Source organism: Carassius gibelio, chromosome A12, assembly GCF_023724105.1.
Source record: "Carassius gibelio isolate Cgi1373 ecotype wild population from Czech Republic chromosome A12, carGib1.2-hapl.c, whole genome shotgun sequence".
Taxonomy (NCBI): Eukaryota; Metazoa; Chordata; class Actinopteri; order Cypriniformes; family Cyprinidae; genus Carassius; species Carassius gibelio.
In genome coordinates, this window is record NC_068382.1 from 16947039 (window position 1) to 16965407 (window position 18369).

The 18369-nt window shown below is 37.6% G+C and overlaps 1 protein-coding gene across 11 annotated transcripts in view; it reads left to right on the forward strand.

Annotated features, from left to right (window-relative positions):
* LOC128025328 (voltage-dependent T-type calcium channel subunit alpha-1G) overlaps window positions 1-18369 on the forward strand; it is a 106638-nt gene that overhangs the window by 76885 nt on the left and 11384 nt on the right. For all 11 annotated transcript variants that reach the window (XM_052611575.1, XM_052611577.1, XM_052611567.1 and 8 more), the window contains 7 exons: window positions 8068-8219; window positions 9441-9550; window positions 11837-11970; window positions 13768-13838; window positions 15744-15822; window positions 16975-17096; window positions 17235-17660. In XM_052611575.1, coding sequence (XP_052467535.1) covers window positions 8068-8219; window positions 9441-9550; window positions 11837-11970; window positions 13768-13838; window positions 15744-15822; window positions 16975-17096; window positions 17235-17660 — 1094 coding nt within the window. The remainder of the gene's footprint in view (window positions 1-8067; window positions 8220-9440; window positions 9551-11836; window positions 11971-13767; window positions 13839-15743; window positions 15823-16974; window positions 17097-17234; window positions 17661-18369) is intronic.

The window sequence follows — 18369 nt, forward strand, 5'->3', positions numbered from 1 at the left end:
ACAATTGCTGAAGCTTTCATTATGGTATATTATCAAGATATTGAAATAAGTTGCAAAAAGTGTTATGCTATAACGCTATAGCCGTTTCAGAACTCTATACATTTCTATGTAATGCTTTATTGTATTTAAATATTCAAAATAAACAATTGTTTTATACAGATTTAAGTGCAGGAGAATAGGCCTGTATAAAACAATAGGCCTAATAATGGTTACCTGGGTAACGGCTGCATGTCTGCTTTCTCTTCAGCGCCATCTGCTGTCAGAGTGGGAATGTGCTTGTTTACATGAGTGTGTTTGTCTTTGACGCAGTATACAGTGGTGTTGTGCGTTTAACCGGATGATGGGAAAAGTATTCCTTAGATGCATTCTAAAAATCAGAATATTAAATAATTATTCACTGCATTTTGAAGTGCCCATGATAACAATATCATGCATGTTTATTATCGTGATATATTGCAGAATTGTATATCGGCACGTTTAATATCAAAACACAACATTGATCAGGTATTGATTACATTGCATTGCCATAAAAAAAATATATATATATATTTATATATATAAATATATAAAGAACATGATGTCAGCATTTATTTAATTTGTTTTTACGCTCCCACATAGAACTGGAGACGACCAACCATTCTTTCTTTAAATTTATAGTAGTCTCTCGACTGTTACTGTGGGAGCGATGAAATGGCAAGTGACAGAGGGAGAAAATGAAATTACTAAGCATCGTGTAACCTCCACTCTTGGCAGCAGAAGGCAGCACGGTCACTTATGTAACCTAGCAGCTCCAAACACCATTTCCTTTCTTCCTACTGCAAGTGAAAATGACTCAAACTCTTCTTTATGTAACTTGGGCAAGCAACAGCTTCCCAAATTGAACAGATGGCATAAAGTTTTCAGCTGAAAACACTTCCTTTTGCTCCGATATATGTCTAGATACAGATAGAAACAGTCACAATTGGATATAACACATGTTTATGCACTCTGTGATTAGGGTATGCATGGCTGGGTTTTATAAAGCCCATTTTACCATCTTAAAATGTAACGTATATAAATAAAACTCATCAACTGAAATATTCTGCTACCTCATGTAAAGGGTACAAGAGACATCCAACTTAAGAGTTTGATTCTTATTAAAATGCACACAGTGTCCTACATTTCAGGAGACTCATGCCGTTTGGCAGGAAGTGCACCTAATCTCTTTATGGGTCTTCATGGTTCATTCAGTAGGGAGTAGGTTTATTAACCGAATAGATAGAATACGGTGGTAAACGTCTCTTCTGCGAGAGAATTGTTGTAACCTTTTGGTACAACATGATTTTTTTTTTTTTTTTGTAACCTCTCAGAGTTGTGTACTGATACAGCTGGCTTGTTTGTCATGTTGTGGGAGGGGAGGCTTGACAAATACCAGCCGAGAGAGGGATGTAGCGCTGTCTGGGTGGTTAAACAAGCCATGTGAGCTACTTTATAGAAAGAAAATAACAGGGGAAGAAGTAAAGAGATTCTGCTGAAGTAGCAGCACTTGAGCAGTACAAGTGATTGGTGTTTGTGATTATTGGGTGTTTGTGATTGGTCTAGTAGATTTTGTTCGTTTTAGCAGAAACCGTAAAGGTTCAGACACATTTACCATTTCCTGCCAGTTTTCGTGGGTGAAACCCAGTCATTTTTTAATTGTAATCTATTCGATCAAACAAAGTATGTCCCCACACAGATTTTGTAACGGGTTAATGTTGGTCACACCAATTGACTGCTTTGACCAACAGAAATCTGAATGGTTTGAAAGTGACTTCTGCATGAGCTGTGCCTTATACTTTAGTATGCTATTGACTTTTGTGCCCGATATTTGGCAGAATTTGCTCATATGAACAAATCTGAATTAATCGCCAGATTAATACATTTAGCAGAGAATTTTATCGAAAACAACTTAAAAATATTTTGGCAAGCTACAGTTTTAAAGTAGCTTCCCCGAACACTAGTTGTTGCTCTACATTTATATCACATAAAAAGACCTTTATGACCCTTTAAATATATTGTGAACAAAAAAAAAAAAAACATGTCAGTCGAATTGTCTGTCGAACAGTTTTTATAATGAATATAATTCCATTATAAATAGCTATAAATAGCTTTGTTTCTTTTACAGTACAAACTCTTACACTTGAATCAGACTTTGTGGTTCTGGTGTTTGTCACAAAATGTTTAGTTAGTGGAAGCTACACTGTTTTTTACTACACCACACTTTTAGTTAGTTTCTCCTCAGCACTGGCAACATCATAAACAAACATTCATTCTAAGTAGACAGAACATGAAGGGCCCTATTTTAACAATCTAAATGCAAAGTGTAATGCGCACAGCGCAGGTGCACTCAGGGTGTGTCCAAATCCACTTTTGCTATTTTAACGACGGAAAATGGTATGGCGCCGGGGCACATTTTTGGAATGGGTTGTCTCTATTCTCTTAATGTGTAATAGGTGTAATGTCCAATAATCCAACCAGAGTGTCATCTCCCATTCCCTTTAAGAGCGAGATGCGTTCGCGCCATGGCAGATTGCTATTTATATGGCGGAATTTGTTGGCGGAAAAGCTGAACGCTTCTCAGGCGTACAAATCGATCTGCTCGTGTGCGTCTGCGCGAAGTTAAAGCATGCGAGCAGATCATCTACAGGACAAGCAGGAATCCACCAAAGCTCAGCACAATGAGTCAGTTAATATATATGTGCGTAGGCGGTAGGCACATATAAAAATAGCAATGTGCCAGCAATGCGCCTGAACACACCTCTTTTTTAGACCAGCACGCCCATGGGCGCACAAATGGACGCAAATGCATTTGCTAATTAAACGACTTGGCGCTGGACGGGAAAATGCGAATGGCGCCGGACTGAAACTAGCAAACACACTTGCGCTGCACCTTGCGTCGCATTGCGCCGGGAGTTTGATAGGGCCCGAAGTGTTACAAAACGTGTTCCAGGGTTGCTCTGAAAAGCATGAGCAGAAAGTGATAAAAATTATACCTTTATTCTTTTTTATGTAGATATTATCTCTATTGTCTTTAGATTTGGAGGTTTTACAATGAAAAAGGATTGGATAATTTTCCCTTTGCTCTTATTAACGGGGGTTGACTGTCATGTACCAAACATATGACCTCGGATATGACCAGGTTTTGATTTTCAGATTTGTCAGGCACTCTAACTAACCTCTCATGTTGGGTAATGTAATTGACATCTCTCTCGCGGCTCTCTGCACATCATCACCGTCGCCCATCCACCAGCCTCTGCCATTCAGCCTCCATCTCAAACGGCCCATCTTGCTCAAGTCAGACTCAGAAAGAAAGTGTGGTTTGTGTGCCACGTCTGCCAGCATGATATATTATATGTGTGCCTGTGTGTTTCCTCACCCTAATCTATCCTAGAGTGTATGTCAGCGTTAGTGTATGTGTGTGCGTTTTCTTTACCATTGCCTCCCATTATTGAAGATTTATTTTTCTTATAATAATTGATGTTTGCCTCCAATTTCTATTCTTCCCTGTTATTGTTCACTCTTTTGCATTTTGCAGGCATTTAGTCTGTCATTTCTTGATATTTTTGATTCGGTGTATGCTGGCATATTGAGCTAAATAAAAAGTGAACAAGTGCATGGTCTCTGCCAAGTTAATTGTTGCATTGGGGTGCATCAGCAGTATGTCCAGCAGACATCGACTCATTACTTTAGGAGCAACTCATTGACCATGCACTTCAGGAGGATAAAATCAGCCTCAATTAAAAACCATTCACCGTAAAACAAATGAAGCTGCAATTTGCTGCCTTCCCTTTCAGATGGCTGTTTTTATCATCTCTGCTTTTTCCCCTTTCTATTTTTGTCTGACATTTTGCCATGCAGGCTTTAGAATTTTTCTCTGGCTCTTCCTTTAAATAACAGTCTAGTCCCCCCACTGCCCACAATTCCCCAGTGCTCACGACTTTAACCCCACATGACTCATCAAGTCTGCATAATGGACTGATCTTTCCCAAACACATTGCTCAGCGCTCTAGTTGTAAGTATCGCTTTATAAGGCTACTGTATGTCAACCTTCAGAACATCAGTGATGTCCACCTTCAGGCCCTCTAAATGATGAACCATTTTGCAATATTTAATGGTGTTTGTAGTACAAGTTATGTTGATAATGGATCAGAGTTTGTCTGTATTTCCCAACTGACTTAGCTTATGAGGTGCTAGCTGTTATGATTAATTTCATGGATTGACACCTTCCACATCTTTTCTCTTCTCTATTATGCATTGTTAAAATGTTTCCCAAAAGGACTTTGGACCTCCTAGTAGATGGGTTAGATATTCATTCAACGATAAAAGGGGTTTCATAAAAAAAAAAAAAAGAAAAAAAAAAAGATGAATAATATATATATGTGTGTGCATTTAAAGAATTAAAAATTCAAAAATCAATTTAAATAATTTGATGGGGTCCAGAGTTCCTAATTTTAAAGTCTCTCTTAAGAGTTTTTTTCATCCAAGAGCACGTGAGCTGCGGCAAAGCCAGAATCAAGTCTAAAGCATCAAGACCGGCATGAAGTCTAAGTGGGATGAACAGCCCAAGAGATTTGTTGTCGTACTGTACTCTTCTTTTCGGGGGTGATGGGTATTGCATTGAGTTATTGCAGTTAACGTGTTTTGTGGCCATATTCAAATGTGGTATCATTCAGCCCAAAACCTTCAATTGCTTTACCCAATAATCTGTCCGTTGTTCTGAGATGTATTCATAGATGGAATTGGAATGGGCTAAAATTGCCATCTAAGCAAAGAATGTCTCATTAAATCATAGTCATAGTATCATTAGCTTGTTCCACAAAAATAGAGACAGAGATGGAGAGGTCCACGACCCACATTCTCCACCAGTATTTCATTCTTCTCGCATTGGTTAAAAATAGTTTTGATCCATTTTCTCTCACTTTAAATTCTGTTTAAGCTGATTTGGCTGATGTGGACGTTAGCAAGACCCATTGGCGTGACACCAAAGAGGTACCGCTGCCAATAGGAAACAAAAGTTCAATCTATTTTCCATAAATAGGATGCCAAGACCTTCACTTTCTCCCCAATTTTTTTTTTTTAAAGTTAGGGCACAAAAGGCCATCTGATATGAAACTCTTTCATTAAACTCAGTGCAGTACTCATTGGATAAGTATCTGGTTATGGAGGCTGCTTTCCCTCTGTCACTGATTTATTAGTATTATTATTGTGCTTGGCAGAATCAACAGTGTAAGCCAATCAAAACTGAGTTTTGCCCCACCAGTGTAAGATCTTACAAGGCAAGCTTTTTTGAATGAAAGTGCACAAAGGGAGAGCGTCTCACTACAGAGGGTAGGAGGGAAGTAGGTGAGAGTGGATGTCCTACGGGAGCTAACCTGTCTACTGTAAAACCAGGCTGTGAATATACACCTGTTCCTATCCCAACTGTCCCCCGTAATAGAGCACTTCTGAAACTAGGGCAGCCAACACAGCAACTTTTGGTCCCAGTGAATGATTTTGGTTGCTGCCCCCCTGGATACTGTTGTCTGCAGCCCAAATAAACGAATTTATAACACATGGGTTAAAGAGCAGAACATTGACCTCATCGCAGATTTGTTAGATCATTGGAGTAAAAAAATAGCAATAAATAAGGTAAATTAATAAATAACAACCAAAATGGCAAAAGTTTAGCTAAGTCTGGAGTTTTAAGATTCATAAATTGTACATTATGAAGTAAAGGTAATGTTGAGTCAGCACATTTAAAAACACCAGGAGCAAGGCTCCTATAAGCGGAATTAAAGCCAGATGGGTTAGAAGATTCCTCTGGTAATTACCCACAGAACCAGTGTTGCTGGCATCTTGTACTGAGAACTCACACCAGAGTGACCCCATATACCTCATATCCGTATTTAAAAAAAATAAAATTACACAAGAAAAGAAGTTCTTGGTGTACATGTATAATGTGGCATTTATACAGTATATTAAATAAACAGCAAGTTAATATATTATAACTTACATTTGAGACACAAAGAAGCAGAACCATTGTGTGTCTCTGAGCAGAATTAAGTAGTGGCATTTCATAATTTTTTTTTCAAATGAATCAGTTGAGTCAGTGATTCAATGACTGACTCGCACAAACATTTTATGATTTCAAAATGCTTACTAGTCTACTACTCATAATATTTTGAATAATTTTTATATGGAAGAGTAGTAGTATACTAGTATGCTGATTAAGATTCAGAAAGTCACTCGTTTCATTCTTGACCGAATCAGTGTTTTAAACAAATCAGTTGATTGATTGAATAAAGATCATGGCCACTTGCTGTAACTTGCAGGAAAAGTCACCCCCAGTATCGATATTAACATTAATTTAAATAAAGTTAAAATGAAATCAATACCAGATGAGAAAACTGAGATTAACATCCAAAATATTACTCACATCACTTTTAACAAGCAAATGATATGGGCATGTTCTAGATGAGTCATACTCAAATTCCCTATCCAGTGGGGAGCAGCCATGTGATTAAACAAATACTGCTGATGTGGCACCATTATATATAAAAAAGAAAAGGTTGAATGCAGCACCTGTTCCTTTGGTCCACTGGCTGGTGCCAGAAAAAGCCTGCCTAATGGGCTGACAGGACCACAGGGAACACAGCTGCCGCTCACAGCCCTGCCTGTGTTGGGACGATAAGCCCCTCGGCCCCCCGCTGCTCTTCCATCCCTCCTGTCCTCTCCATCCTCAGCAAACAACAGAGAAAAATCACAAAAAATAGAAATGGATCAGCAAAACTAGTACATGCACAAGTCTCTCCAAACGGAATGGAGTTTCTTTTATGTCTCAGGGAATCTCATTAGAAAGTACATAACAATAAGTCTATTTGTTTTGTTGAGGTGTCCGTAAGTGAAAAGATCTCTGGCATCCTTGCCCCTCAGTATGGGCTCCTCTGCGTTTGATCTGATATTTGGAACTGGCCAACAGAAATATTGTACACAAAAGTGAAAATTCTCATTTACTTAGCATTTAGTTCAAACCCCATATGACTTTCTTCTGCACTATTCAAACAGAGACATTTTGAAGGCTGTTTTACCAAGGTATCATAAAAGTGGTCCATACAATTTAAGCACTGTATTACAAGTCATATAAAGTCATACAATATCTATGTGTGAGAATGCATTTATGTTGTTACTCATTGAAAAGTTTAGATTGTAAATTTTAAGTTTTTTAAAACTAGTGGAGACTTTATCTTTCAAAAACTGGACACATCTAGTTTTCAAGTTCAGCTCACTGACTCGATGATTTAGTGTTAATCAGACTGAATTTATTTTGCTACATGCTGAAAAGTTCAAATGTGTAAAGGAATCATTATTTTGGGTCAAATCAATTAATGATCCAGATCATAAAACAAATTGAAATGATTCTTTCACAAATTGGACTGATCCAGTTCTCAAGTACAACTCACTGACTTGATGATTCCATTGCAGTCAAGCTGAATGTGTTATTTCTTTATGAGAAGTTAAGATTTGTAAATGAATTGTAATTTGTGTCAAATCAATGAATGATCCAGTTCATAAAACGAATAATTCTAACAAATGTAACTGATTTTCAAGTGTCACTCACTGACTCAATTCAGTCACAGTGCTTAACACTGATTGATTCTATTCCTCACACAAAGCAATCATAACGCTTCACAAAACTTGTAAATGTTACACACAAGTCATATGGACCATTTTAAGATACGTTTATGCTGCATTTACACACATTTTGTAACTTTTTACAAAAGTTAATTACATTAATTACTTTGTAATTGATGGAAAAGAGCACAGCCTTTCGAATTTCTTTTTTTGTATTCCACAGAAGAAATAACGTCAGATGTGGAACAACATGAGGATGATTAAGTCAATTTTCCTTTCTGGGTGAACTTATTCACATACAGCATGATCTATCTCTTAGCTTCTTCTCTTTCCTGAAAGTTCTTCCCCTCTTTTCTCAGTGTGGGCATGAGTGTGTACAAAACAAGGTTTGTTAGCACAATTATTTCATGATTCCTCCCTGTTCCCATGGTTCTTCAGAAGCCCAGAGTAAACCCTATTACTCAGATTACTCCCCTACACGGCTTCTCATCCACAAGATGTGCACCAGCCACTATCTGGACCTGTTCATCACGATTGTCATCGGGCTCAACGTCATCACCATGTCCATGGAGCACTACCAACAATCTAAGGTAGAACTTTTTGGAACGCCAGCAATGAGAGTGTATGCGCTTATTGATATTACATTAAGAAAATGCTCTTGCTGGTTATGTAACTGAAAACAATGTTACTCTAAGTTCATTTCACCGCAATCGCATTTTATGGCTCTGCTAAATATTTGCTGATAAGGTAGCTAATGTTTATGTACTCTTGTTGATGTTCCCCATTTTGGTTATATCATACCAGTGCGTATAAAATTGTAATCTTTATACTATTATACTTAGTTGCACTTTCATTGTGCTGCTCCAGGACATTTTGTACCATTGCCTGTCTCTTAAGAAGCCTTATGAGAGTAATGCCTCAACAAAATAAACCACATTAAAATGAACCATGCTAAAATGTATGCACATTCCCTCATCTGTCCCACATAACACTATAGAGACAATTCATGAATATTCAATAGAGGACTAAAACAATAAAATGAGTTTATTTGGGAGTTTATTTCTCAAAATAATTTGGGTGGTATAAAATGTACTTCTGAACTGCTTTTTTATTATTACTTTTTGACAAGGTCAGTTTCGGAAAAAAAAAAACCACTATATATTACCATTACCAGTTTTGTGATTCTTTCAAAGTGTAGCTTGCAAATTTGTATATTTATTTGGCTTGTTTTTAATTTTATTTTATTATTATTATATTAAAATAATTTGAGTATTTATTTATCTCTCCTCAAATCAAAACTGGTGTTTACTATTCCCATAAGTGAGCTCTGTTGTGATGCATCTCAGGGTTTCACCCATCATTAATGGAGGTCTGTGACCTCACCTGGGGCTATAAATAGCAGTCTGTTTTCATTAGAGCCCTGGTGGTCTGTAGAATCGTGGAGGAAGTGGAGCAAAGGGGATTGTTAGGCTCTGACCACTTACACACTCATTCCGTAAACAGAATCAGTTGATTTTCTGGTGCGTCGTCACACTAAGCCTGGCTTTAATTACTGTGTGGTGGACCCCTAGTAATGTCCACTGACTGTCAGACCCTGAAGATGCCAGCCAATGATTGGTGTTTCCTTTGGGCTAATCTAAGCATCTTTTCCACTTCTTGATACTGGAATAACTTATTTGGCCATCATTTGGCCTACAGTTTATATAATAATTAATTAATTTTTTGAAAGAGCAGATATATGCTTGTTTTAAGCTTTGTCATTTCTGTACTCTCACTATTACATTCTCTTTGCAACCACTGTGTTTTAACAGGTTCTGGACGAGGCTCTGAAGATCTGCAACTACATTTTCACAATCATATTTGTCCTAGAGTCCGTCTTCAAGCTTGTTGCTTTTGGATTTCGACGCTTCTTCAAGGACAGGTAGTAGATGTGACTCTCACAAAAGTTTTCAAACCCAAATGATATTTACTGTGAAGCCATTCCCACAGACGTACTCCAATGCCGTACGTAGGGTTTGTTAGTATTCCTAAAGCCACTTCCTTCAAAGTGATATCACAGCTTTGAGATTCCTTGGTTTGCCTCAGACTGTCAGAAGCACATTGAGGGCTGAATGCACTGGCGTCTGTGGTGGAAAACAAAAACCTAATTTATATCACTTGTGGTTTTGGTAAAAGAAACCCCGCTTGAAGTATCCAAAATCACACTGCCTGGGGCTTAAAACAATGAAAAAACATCCTAATTGGCATTTATTCCTCTTAAATTAGTAACAAAGAAGTGGTACATGCTTTATTCTACAGTTTTAATGTGCATACATGTGTGTATGAGTGATCCATTACTCTCTTAATTAGTTTTGAATAATCAGTCAAAATGAGGATTAGGCCATTTGAAGTTCTCATGTAATCAGCTTTTTCTTTCAGTAGCGTAATAAAGAGCATATCATGTCAATGTATTCCCTGATCCCTAATCCATGTGTTGGGAAATGTAAAGCAGCTATTTCCATACTAATGAGAACTTTGACACAACATAATTGATATGATTTTAAAACAAATCTCTCACCAAAGGCCCTCCCATGAATTGCAACTACTAAATGTTAGACATTTCAGAACATGCTGTTCAGAAGGTGAAGGTTTAAGAGTTCTATTGATTTACAACATTGGAAATTATTTTCTATTAATTTGATCGGCTCTTTCATGCAACACACTCCAAGTCCGCAGGGAAGTACACTTTGATCACTGGGCCCATTAGTGAGCTTAACTTTTGGGGAAAATGTAGAAATGCTTTGTGTTAATCATTTGACTTAAATTTCCCCACATATCTAATGAAACACCTCTCATGGCTACAGGCCCTAGAATATTGAGGTGTCCTAAAACGGGCTGTAGGCTCTACCTCACCCATGACAGGGTTATATTTGACCCTTGGAGGGAGTTATTTAAAGTTTCCCACAAAGTTTGAAGCCATATTTAGACCGTGAACATGCTGAGAAGCCTAATGGAAAAGAGGAGTGACATCCAGGGTCAAATAAGGGATATTCACATACAGTGAAGCTTCAGATTTCCATTGCTTTTCATTTTTGAAATTGTGTTGCTCACTTTACCTGGTGTATTTAAGGATAATATGCTACCTTCAAGTCCTTTGAAGTTGTAAAATTGAGGAAGTCATATTGTGAAATTGAAGTGATTTTGAAAATTAGCAAACTGGGCAATTTCATATATCTCTATCTCTTTTTGACAAAAGAAAAAAAAATTGGTGAAGCAAGTTGGTATAACAAAGAATGCTCTCAAAATGTGTAGTTAACGATGTAGAATTTTGGATGATGTAATTTTGCTTTACAGACAGCTAAATATGTAAGATCGTTCATCATCAGTATATAAAATGTGCTCTAAATAAATTGTAACATCAACACAACTATTTTTTATTAAAACAAATAATTTTATTTTATTTTTATTTGAGTAGAATTTAATTAAGTCAACAAACAATTTCTTAAAATTATAACTAGTGCTGTCAAATGATTAATCACATACTGATTTTTTGTTTTGTTTACATATGTATGTGTACTTTGTATTTTTATTTATAAATGCACACACATGCATGTATATATTTGAGAAAAATATTTTACGTTTATATATAAAATATATTTATATATGATTTAAATTATATGAGTATTTAAATTATATGAGACTGCACTAATAAAAACATATGATGTTTTATTAACAAAGTTCGGGAGAAGCACGAGCAGATAATTAACACAGGTGGAGAGCACTCAGCAATCAATGGTAAGAGGTGTATATATACAGCAGTCTCACCTCAATTCATTTGACAGTCTCGCAGCATCCCCCCACCACCCCTTCTCCACACTTCTAATCCTAAACCACTTACATAGGGTAGGGGGGAGTACTCTGGGTTCGGGCCGAACTCCGAGCTCGGAGCCCTCCCTCCGGACAGCACGCCAAATACGCATTAAATCTTACCCTCCCAATTGTATGTAAGTGTGAACTCGTGAAATTATATATTTATAAAATGTATTAACGATTGAGAAACTAACATCCATTTATATTTTTAATTTATATCCACATAAAAAAATAAAAAACTTTTTTTTTTTATTATTTTATCCCAAGTAGGTAAATACGACATTCATGTGAGCACATCTTCTAAACACGATTATTCTGACATAACTTAATAACTAATGTAACAATTGTTTTTACATAGGTGGAACCAGTTGGATCTTGCCATTGTTCTGTTGTCTATTATGGGCATAACACTGGAAGAAATTGAGGTCAACGCTTCCCTTCCCATCAACCCCACCATCATTCGCATCATGAGGGTGCTGCGGATCGCTCGTGGTGTGTATTCTCTGCCCTCTTATCTTCCATACCACCATGGTCCATTTTTCTTCCCCGCAAAAGTTTACACTCCTCAGCTCTCTGCCTGTTAGCCTCAGTAGATCAGATCTGGTTGTGTATGTCACCCTCGGGATCTCTGCTGTTTCACAGACTGCTCAGCAAAAGCCGTAGTGTGTGTAGAAAGAGTCCAGATGGCTGTAATGAGAAATTCAGTTCACACAGTCCCTCTACTTATTTCTTACACACACAATCACAAGCGTATACGCTCACAACAAACACAGTGTGGGAAGCTGGGGTGCTTGTCTATTTGGAACAATTATTCTTCCTCTAATGAAAGAGCTGCTGGGTGAGTCTTTATTGATTTATTCCCTCAACAGAGATGGCCAAGCAAACACACCTGCTCAGATGTCTGTCTGTGTGTGTGTGTGTGCGCATGCATGAGTAAGTATGTGTGTCTGTATCTATATGCAACCTATTTCTTCCTGGACTCATTCAGACATTCCCATGATGAAATTCACAGTCATCATCCACTTACGGCCATGATTGCAATTAAACAAACCTCCACAGCGGCAACTCATCCAGGGCTGAATGGCCTTGTCATCAGCATCATTAAAGCTCTGTGTGTGTAGGGCATAACCCCAATAATAACATGCTCTGTGTTCTAACCACAGTGAAAATTACAGGAGAATTAGTTTCCACTGGCCACTTTTAAAGAAACAGTTCATCCATTGTGTGTGTATTTTTAGGTGTCTATTCTGTTAAAAGGTTGAGTCACAGTTTGAGCATTTAGTATTTTATTTTTTCTTGAAGGCCACTTTTGTCAGTATTAGAAGTGTGATTTATTTTTACTCCTGTTTGTAACACATTTAATTAACTAGTATGTAACATATACTGTAGGGTCAGTAATTATTATTTTTTGGAAAGCTGTTAATATTTAAGCTAATTAAATTGATCAAATGAAAAGGTAATACATGTATAGTGTTACACACGATTTCTATTTCAAATAATTTCACAACAATTTTGTTACATGGATAAAAAGGAATGTTCTTAAGCACCAAATTAGCATATTATATGTGAATAATCATGTGACACTATTTTGTCTTAAATTGTGATAGTTCACAAAATTATCAAATAGTAATATGAAATAAATGCAGAGTCTTTTGCAAAAAAAAAAAAAAAAAAACTACAGTATTTTCCGGACTATAAGTCACTTTTTTTCATAGTTTGGCTGGTCCTGCGACTTGTGTCAGGTGTGACTTATTTATTTGACATGAACCAAGAGTAATGAACTAACAGAAAACATTACCGTCTCCAGCCGTGAGAGGGCGCTCTATGCTTCTCAGTGCTCCTGTAGTCTATCACTGAGCAGCATAGAGCGCCCTCTCGTGGCTGGAGACGATAATGTTTTCTCTTGGTTCTTGGTTCTAAATAAATGCGACTTATAGTCCGGTGCGACTTATATATGTTTTTTTCCTCGTCATGACATTTTTTTTGGACTTATACTCAGGTGCGACTTATAGTCTGTAAAAATACGGTAAATAAAATTACCGACCCTAAACTTGAACTTTTGGCAGTGTATATTTACGTTCCCTATTTTTATATTAGGATTACTTTGAGATTTCTGTCTTACTTAAAGCTCATCTTTTAAAACACTAATAGTTAAATAACACTGTTAAAAAAAAAATGTGTATTTGAAATTGCATTCTTTTTTAATTTTTATTTTTGAAATAGTCTTGAACAGATTGTGTACATTTCATACTGTACATGCACAGTAAGTGGGCTCTCCTCTCTTTTCAGTGCTGAAGCTACTCAAGATGGCAGTGGGAATGCGAGCTCTGCTAGACACTGTGATTCAGGCACTGCCTCAGGTACTGCACAAAACTTTTGTGTCTCTCTCCTTCATAGAGTTCCCGGGCCCCGTTCCCCGTTCTCCTGGGGCCCCTCTGCTCTCCACAGGCCTCATTTACATAGTCAATCTGCCATGAAGAGACCACAGCAGTGCAGACTGGCTCTGATGGGCTGCTTGGAGAATAGCAGAAATGAAGAAATTCTCCAGCATGCACATTCTTTGATAGCACCAGGCTCCGTCACCGCCTGCGGGGTTTTTCATTTGGAAACATGCTGCACCACAGGACACACTTTAATTCCAGTCTCTCCTTTAGCGCTCTTCCGATAATCAGACTTGTACTTCTACTTCTTATTTAATTCTAACTAATTGTCACTAATTGGATTAGATCATGTTGAGCCATCACCTGATCTTAGCTTCACCTCCTAATGCCCTCTCTCTTTGTCGCTGTGACTTTCACACACTTTGTTCTTTTGTATTCAAGTTGCTTTTTGTGGTTCTGGGCTATTGATCTACTCTTCCGCAATTTGTGAGAGGTGATCCGTAACAGTGTTCTGACTGAGATATCCTGCCAGATAGTGTGAGTTTGACCCCCGTGTCTTGAATCACTGTGCGGTGTCTTGAATCCAGCCAGTGAAGAGTGCACTTAAGAAAGATTAGGGTGGGAAAATAGCCAGACTTACAAACAGAAATGTCAGCTCAGTCGGATTTGTCAGCACATCCAATCTTATTCTTTTTATCCCTTTCCGTTTTCCTCAAAATCGTGCCTGATCCAGTTGTCTGTGAGCACTCTGCATGATTGTCTTGCATGATTCTTCTGGCTGTAGGTGGATTCTTCCTGATATGCAGTAGTACATGAATATTACTGTTTCTAAATACAAGAGCAAGGTTCAGGAATCTAAAATGATGATAATAATAATAACAACAACAATAAATTAAAGTGCATTATTTGTTTATTTATTTAATTGTCTTACTGGTGATAACTTAACAGGATGGAAATAAAGATCTAAAGTTATTCTTAATGTTCATTATTGAGGTTTACTGTAGCTTACATGAAGGAGCCAACTTGAAATTAATTTGATATACTTTAATTTCTTAATTTTTTTATCCAGCGTTAGACATTTTGATAATAATGCATTTTATAATTTTATGTAACGATTTATTATTTTGTGCAAGACAGACAAACCAACTTCTGTAAAAAGCAAAACAAAAACAATATATGTAATTATGTTCAATTATATGAAACAATATTCCCAAGACATGTTTTGCTTGAGAAAAAAGGGGGGAAAGTGGCATATTTATTAATACATAGTCTATAAATAAATTAAATGAATTGAATTATATGGCAAAAATAACAACGTTTACTCAAACAAGTGTAGTGAAATTATAAAAAATTCAAACCTATGTTAAATAAATTGTGATAAAAGAAAAGAAATATGATTACCATCTTTGATAATGAATTATTTTAATTGACATATGATGGTGACATGGTTCAGGTTTTCTAATTAGGATGTGACGATTTTATTTTTGGGCTTCTGACATAATTTGATTGATTTAGAGAGAGGGAATGTGATAGAAAAAAAAATAAAAATAAAAAGCGGATGTCAGATTTATCCCTTGTCAACATGTCTGGAGCATGTGCGCTAACTGCTAGCATATGTGCAACTGCTGCTAAAGTAAGCCACAGCTTGGGCATAGTTTGAGTTTTAAGTTTACAAACCTGGCAAGCTCTAATCAGGTGGAACACAGCTGTCATCTTCTCACTTCACGACTCTCTCTTAGTTGCTCCTCACAGGTGGTATATCTAGGTCTTCCTTGTCATTGCGTTCCATGACAAACTCTCCTGGCTTTGTCTCTTTCCCTCCCTCCCTCTCTCTCTCTCTCTCTCTCTCCCCCTCCCTCTCTCTCTCTCTCTCTCTCTCTACAGGTGGGGAATCTGGGTCTTCTCTTCATGTTGCTTTTCTTCATCTTCGCTGCTCTGGGAGTGGAGCTGTTTGGTGACCTGAGTAAGCATAACAAATACACATAAATAAGGACCATCTTTCCTCATGATCTAATTCACTCAGACATAAACACTTCCTCTCATGTGTACAAGCATACCTGTGCACTCCACAGGATCTTGGTTTTAGGCACACTGAAATGCAAATGACTAACATTCCCCTATGGGGTTCATGAAACTATTTCTGGGAGTCCAAAAACTATCAAATGAAAATATGCTATGTTGAAAATATTAAGTTAACTTTTACTACACCTAAAGTTAAGAAGCCAGAATAACTTTGACTGTCCCACATTAAACTTAACTAAAAGTTAAATTAAAATGTAATGCACCAGTATTTTCAATGCATCACAACAAAGTGTAAACACATTAATATGGTACTTTACACTTTATTATAGGCCAGACTTAAATGCAACACTCAGTTTAATGCAATATGTTACAGGTTCCATCTTTCTATTCATCAAAGGATCCTTAAAAAACTATTTACTTCCTTTATGAGGTTGATTAGTCTACTCATGTTGTAACCCTCTAAACCTCTGATGGTACTTAATTATGTTTTAAATGACTCAATTTATTACTCTTTATTAGTTTATTGGGTTTAAATTGCTGTAAGATCACTTTTACATATTTAAGAAAGTTTTCCATCCTTGTCTGTAAGGGCAAACCATAAATATGGTACCTGCAGGAGATTTTCTCTAAAATACATGGCAGTACATATACAGCCTGCCGTGATTCATTGCAGCTCAGCACAATACCATGGTTGATCTCATTTCCATTTCGATTCAGCCGACTCAGAGACTTCATAATTCATATCCAGCTTTACAATGCTTTCCAAGTTTAATATATGGAGTCTGCAGGCTGAACTGAGATTGACTGTCTGCAAGGCAAACTTTTTTCTGTTGCTTCCCAACTAAGAATGAGTCCGGATCACTGAAAGGTTCGATGGGGAACCCAGAATGGTTCTTCTGTGGTGTTGCCACAACTGCTTTTAAACCTTTATTTCTGAAAGTGCATGTTGAAAAAACATTCCAGCTTTTCATGGGGAGCACTTACTTTGTCTCAGCACAATAAACATGTAAAATAATGTGTTTGGCCATTATAAAAACATGCTGATCTGCACATTCCCAGACCATGTACCACTGACCTCTTCTTTCTGTCCCAGTATGTGATGATCTGCACCCCTGTGAAGGTCTCGGCCGTTATGCCACGTTCAAGAATTTTGGCATGGCTTTCCTTCTGCTGTTCCGTGTATCCACCGGGGACAACTGGAATGGCATTATGAAGGTGGGACACAGTCGTCTCATGGTGCTGAATTTCAATGATGCACACGGTTTGTTTTAAAATGCTTTGTGCGTCTTCTGACTACAGTCGTTGGCGACCTATTCACCTCTTATTTTTACACTCCGTGTGTCCACGTTGCAGGACACGCTCAGAGACTGCTCCCAAGACACAGGCATCTGCTACAACACGGTGGTGTCCCCCATTTACTTTGTGTCCTTCGTTCTGACGGCTCAGTTTGTGCTGGTCAATGTGGTGATCGCAGTGCTCATGAAACACCTGGAGGAAAGCAACAAAGAGGCCAAGGAGGAGGCTGAGCTGGAAGCCGAGATGGAGCTTGAGCTGGAGGCTGTGGGTGGAGATGGAGGAATATCCCGAGGGCACATGCCACCTTTGGGACATGGTGACATCGGTGGACAGGGAGGGTCACCTTGGATCTCAAGAGACTCTCGAGATATCTCGGGACCTCTTTACCCCACAGACAGCCCACCTGCAGACATACGCAGAGACTCTGAAGATCACATGAAGACTGATCCCGATCCTCCTCATAATTTGGAGCCGCCATTAGAGGTGAGTGGCAATGCTGGATGTGAGATCAGTGAGGTGTACCTTCCATGGTGTACTCAACACATGATCCAGACTGTGTGCTACCTAGTTTAAAGCTGCTTACAATACGACCACATCAGGCCAGCTAGGTTTCAGCAGGGGTGTCCAGCTTGCATTCGTTTTGCTGAAACTTTTGAATAGGATGCTGGAGAGATTACATATTTTTGTAGTCCAAAACCCGGGAATGAGTTAGCATTTTAGCATTTCCAGTACCATCGTCGCCTGACATAAGGTCTGTGGTTAACACAATATTAAGATATTTTCATGTTTTATTTTATGATGCAAAATACATCAGTGTAAAAAGCAATGTGATTTTTCTTTAAACTTTAAATTGTCGTGAAAAAAGCAGTTGCTAAAAAGTTACTGAGCAAGTAAACTCATCAACTCACTAGCCCACTTTTACAGCCTTGTGTATAACCATGCTTCGAAAACCATTCTTAAACTTTCAGAATTGTTTTCTTTTTACTGAAAGAGTTGTCAGATGATTAGAGATGGTGACATAAGTCATGCGACCATGGTATAGTTTGGTTATAAGCTTTTTACTTCTGGTGATTGTACTTAGGTTTCAGAATTCATAAAAAAAATTGTTTATTCGTGAAGGTTATCGTGATGAACAAAACATGTAGGAATCATAAGCCTTTGTTGGTCACAGAGCTTATTTTCTACAATAATC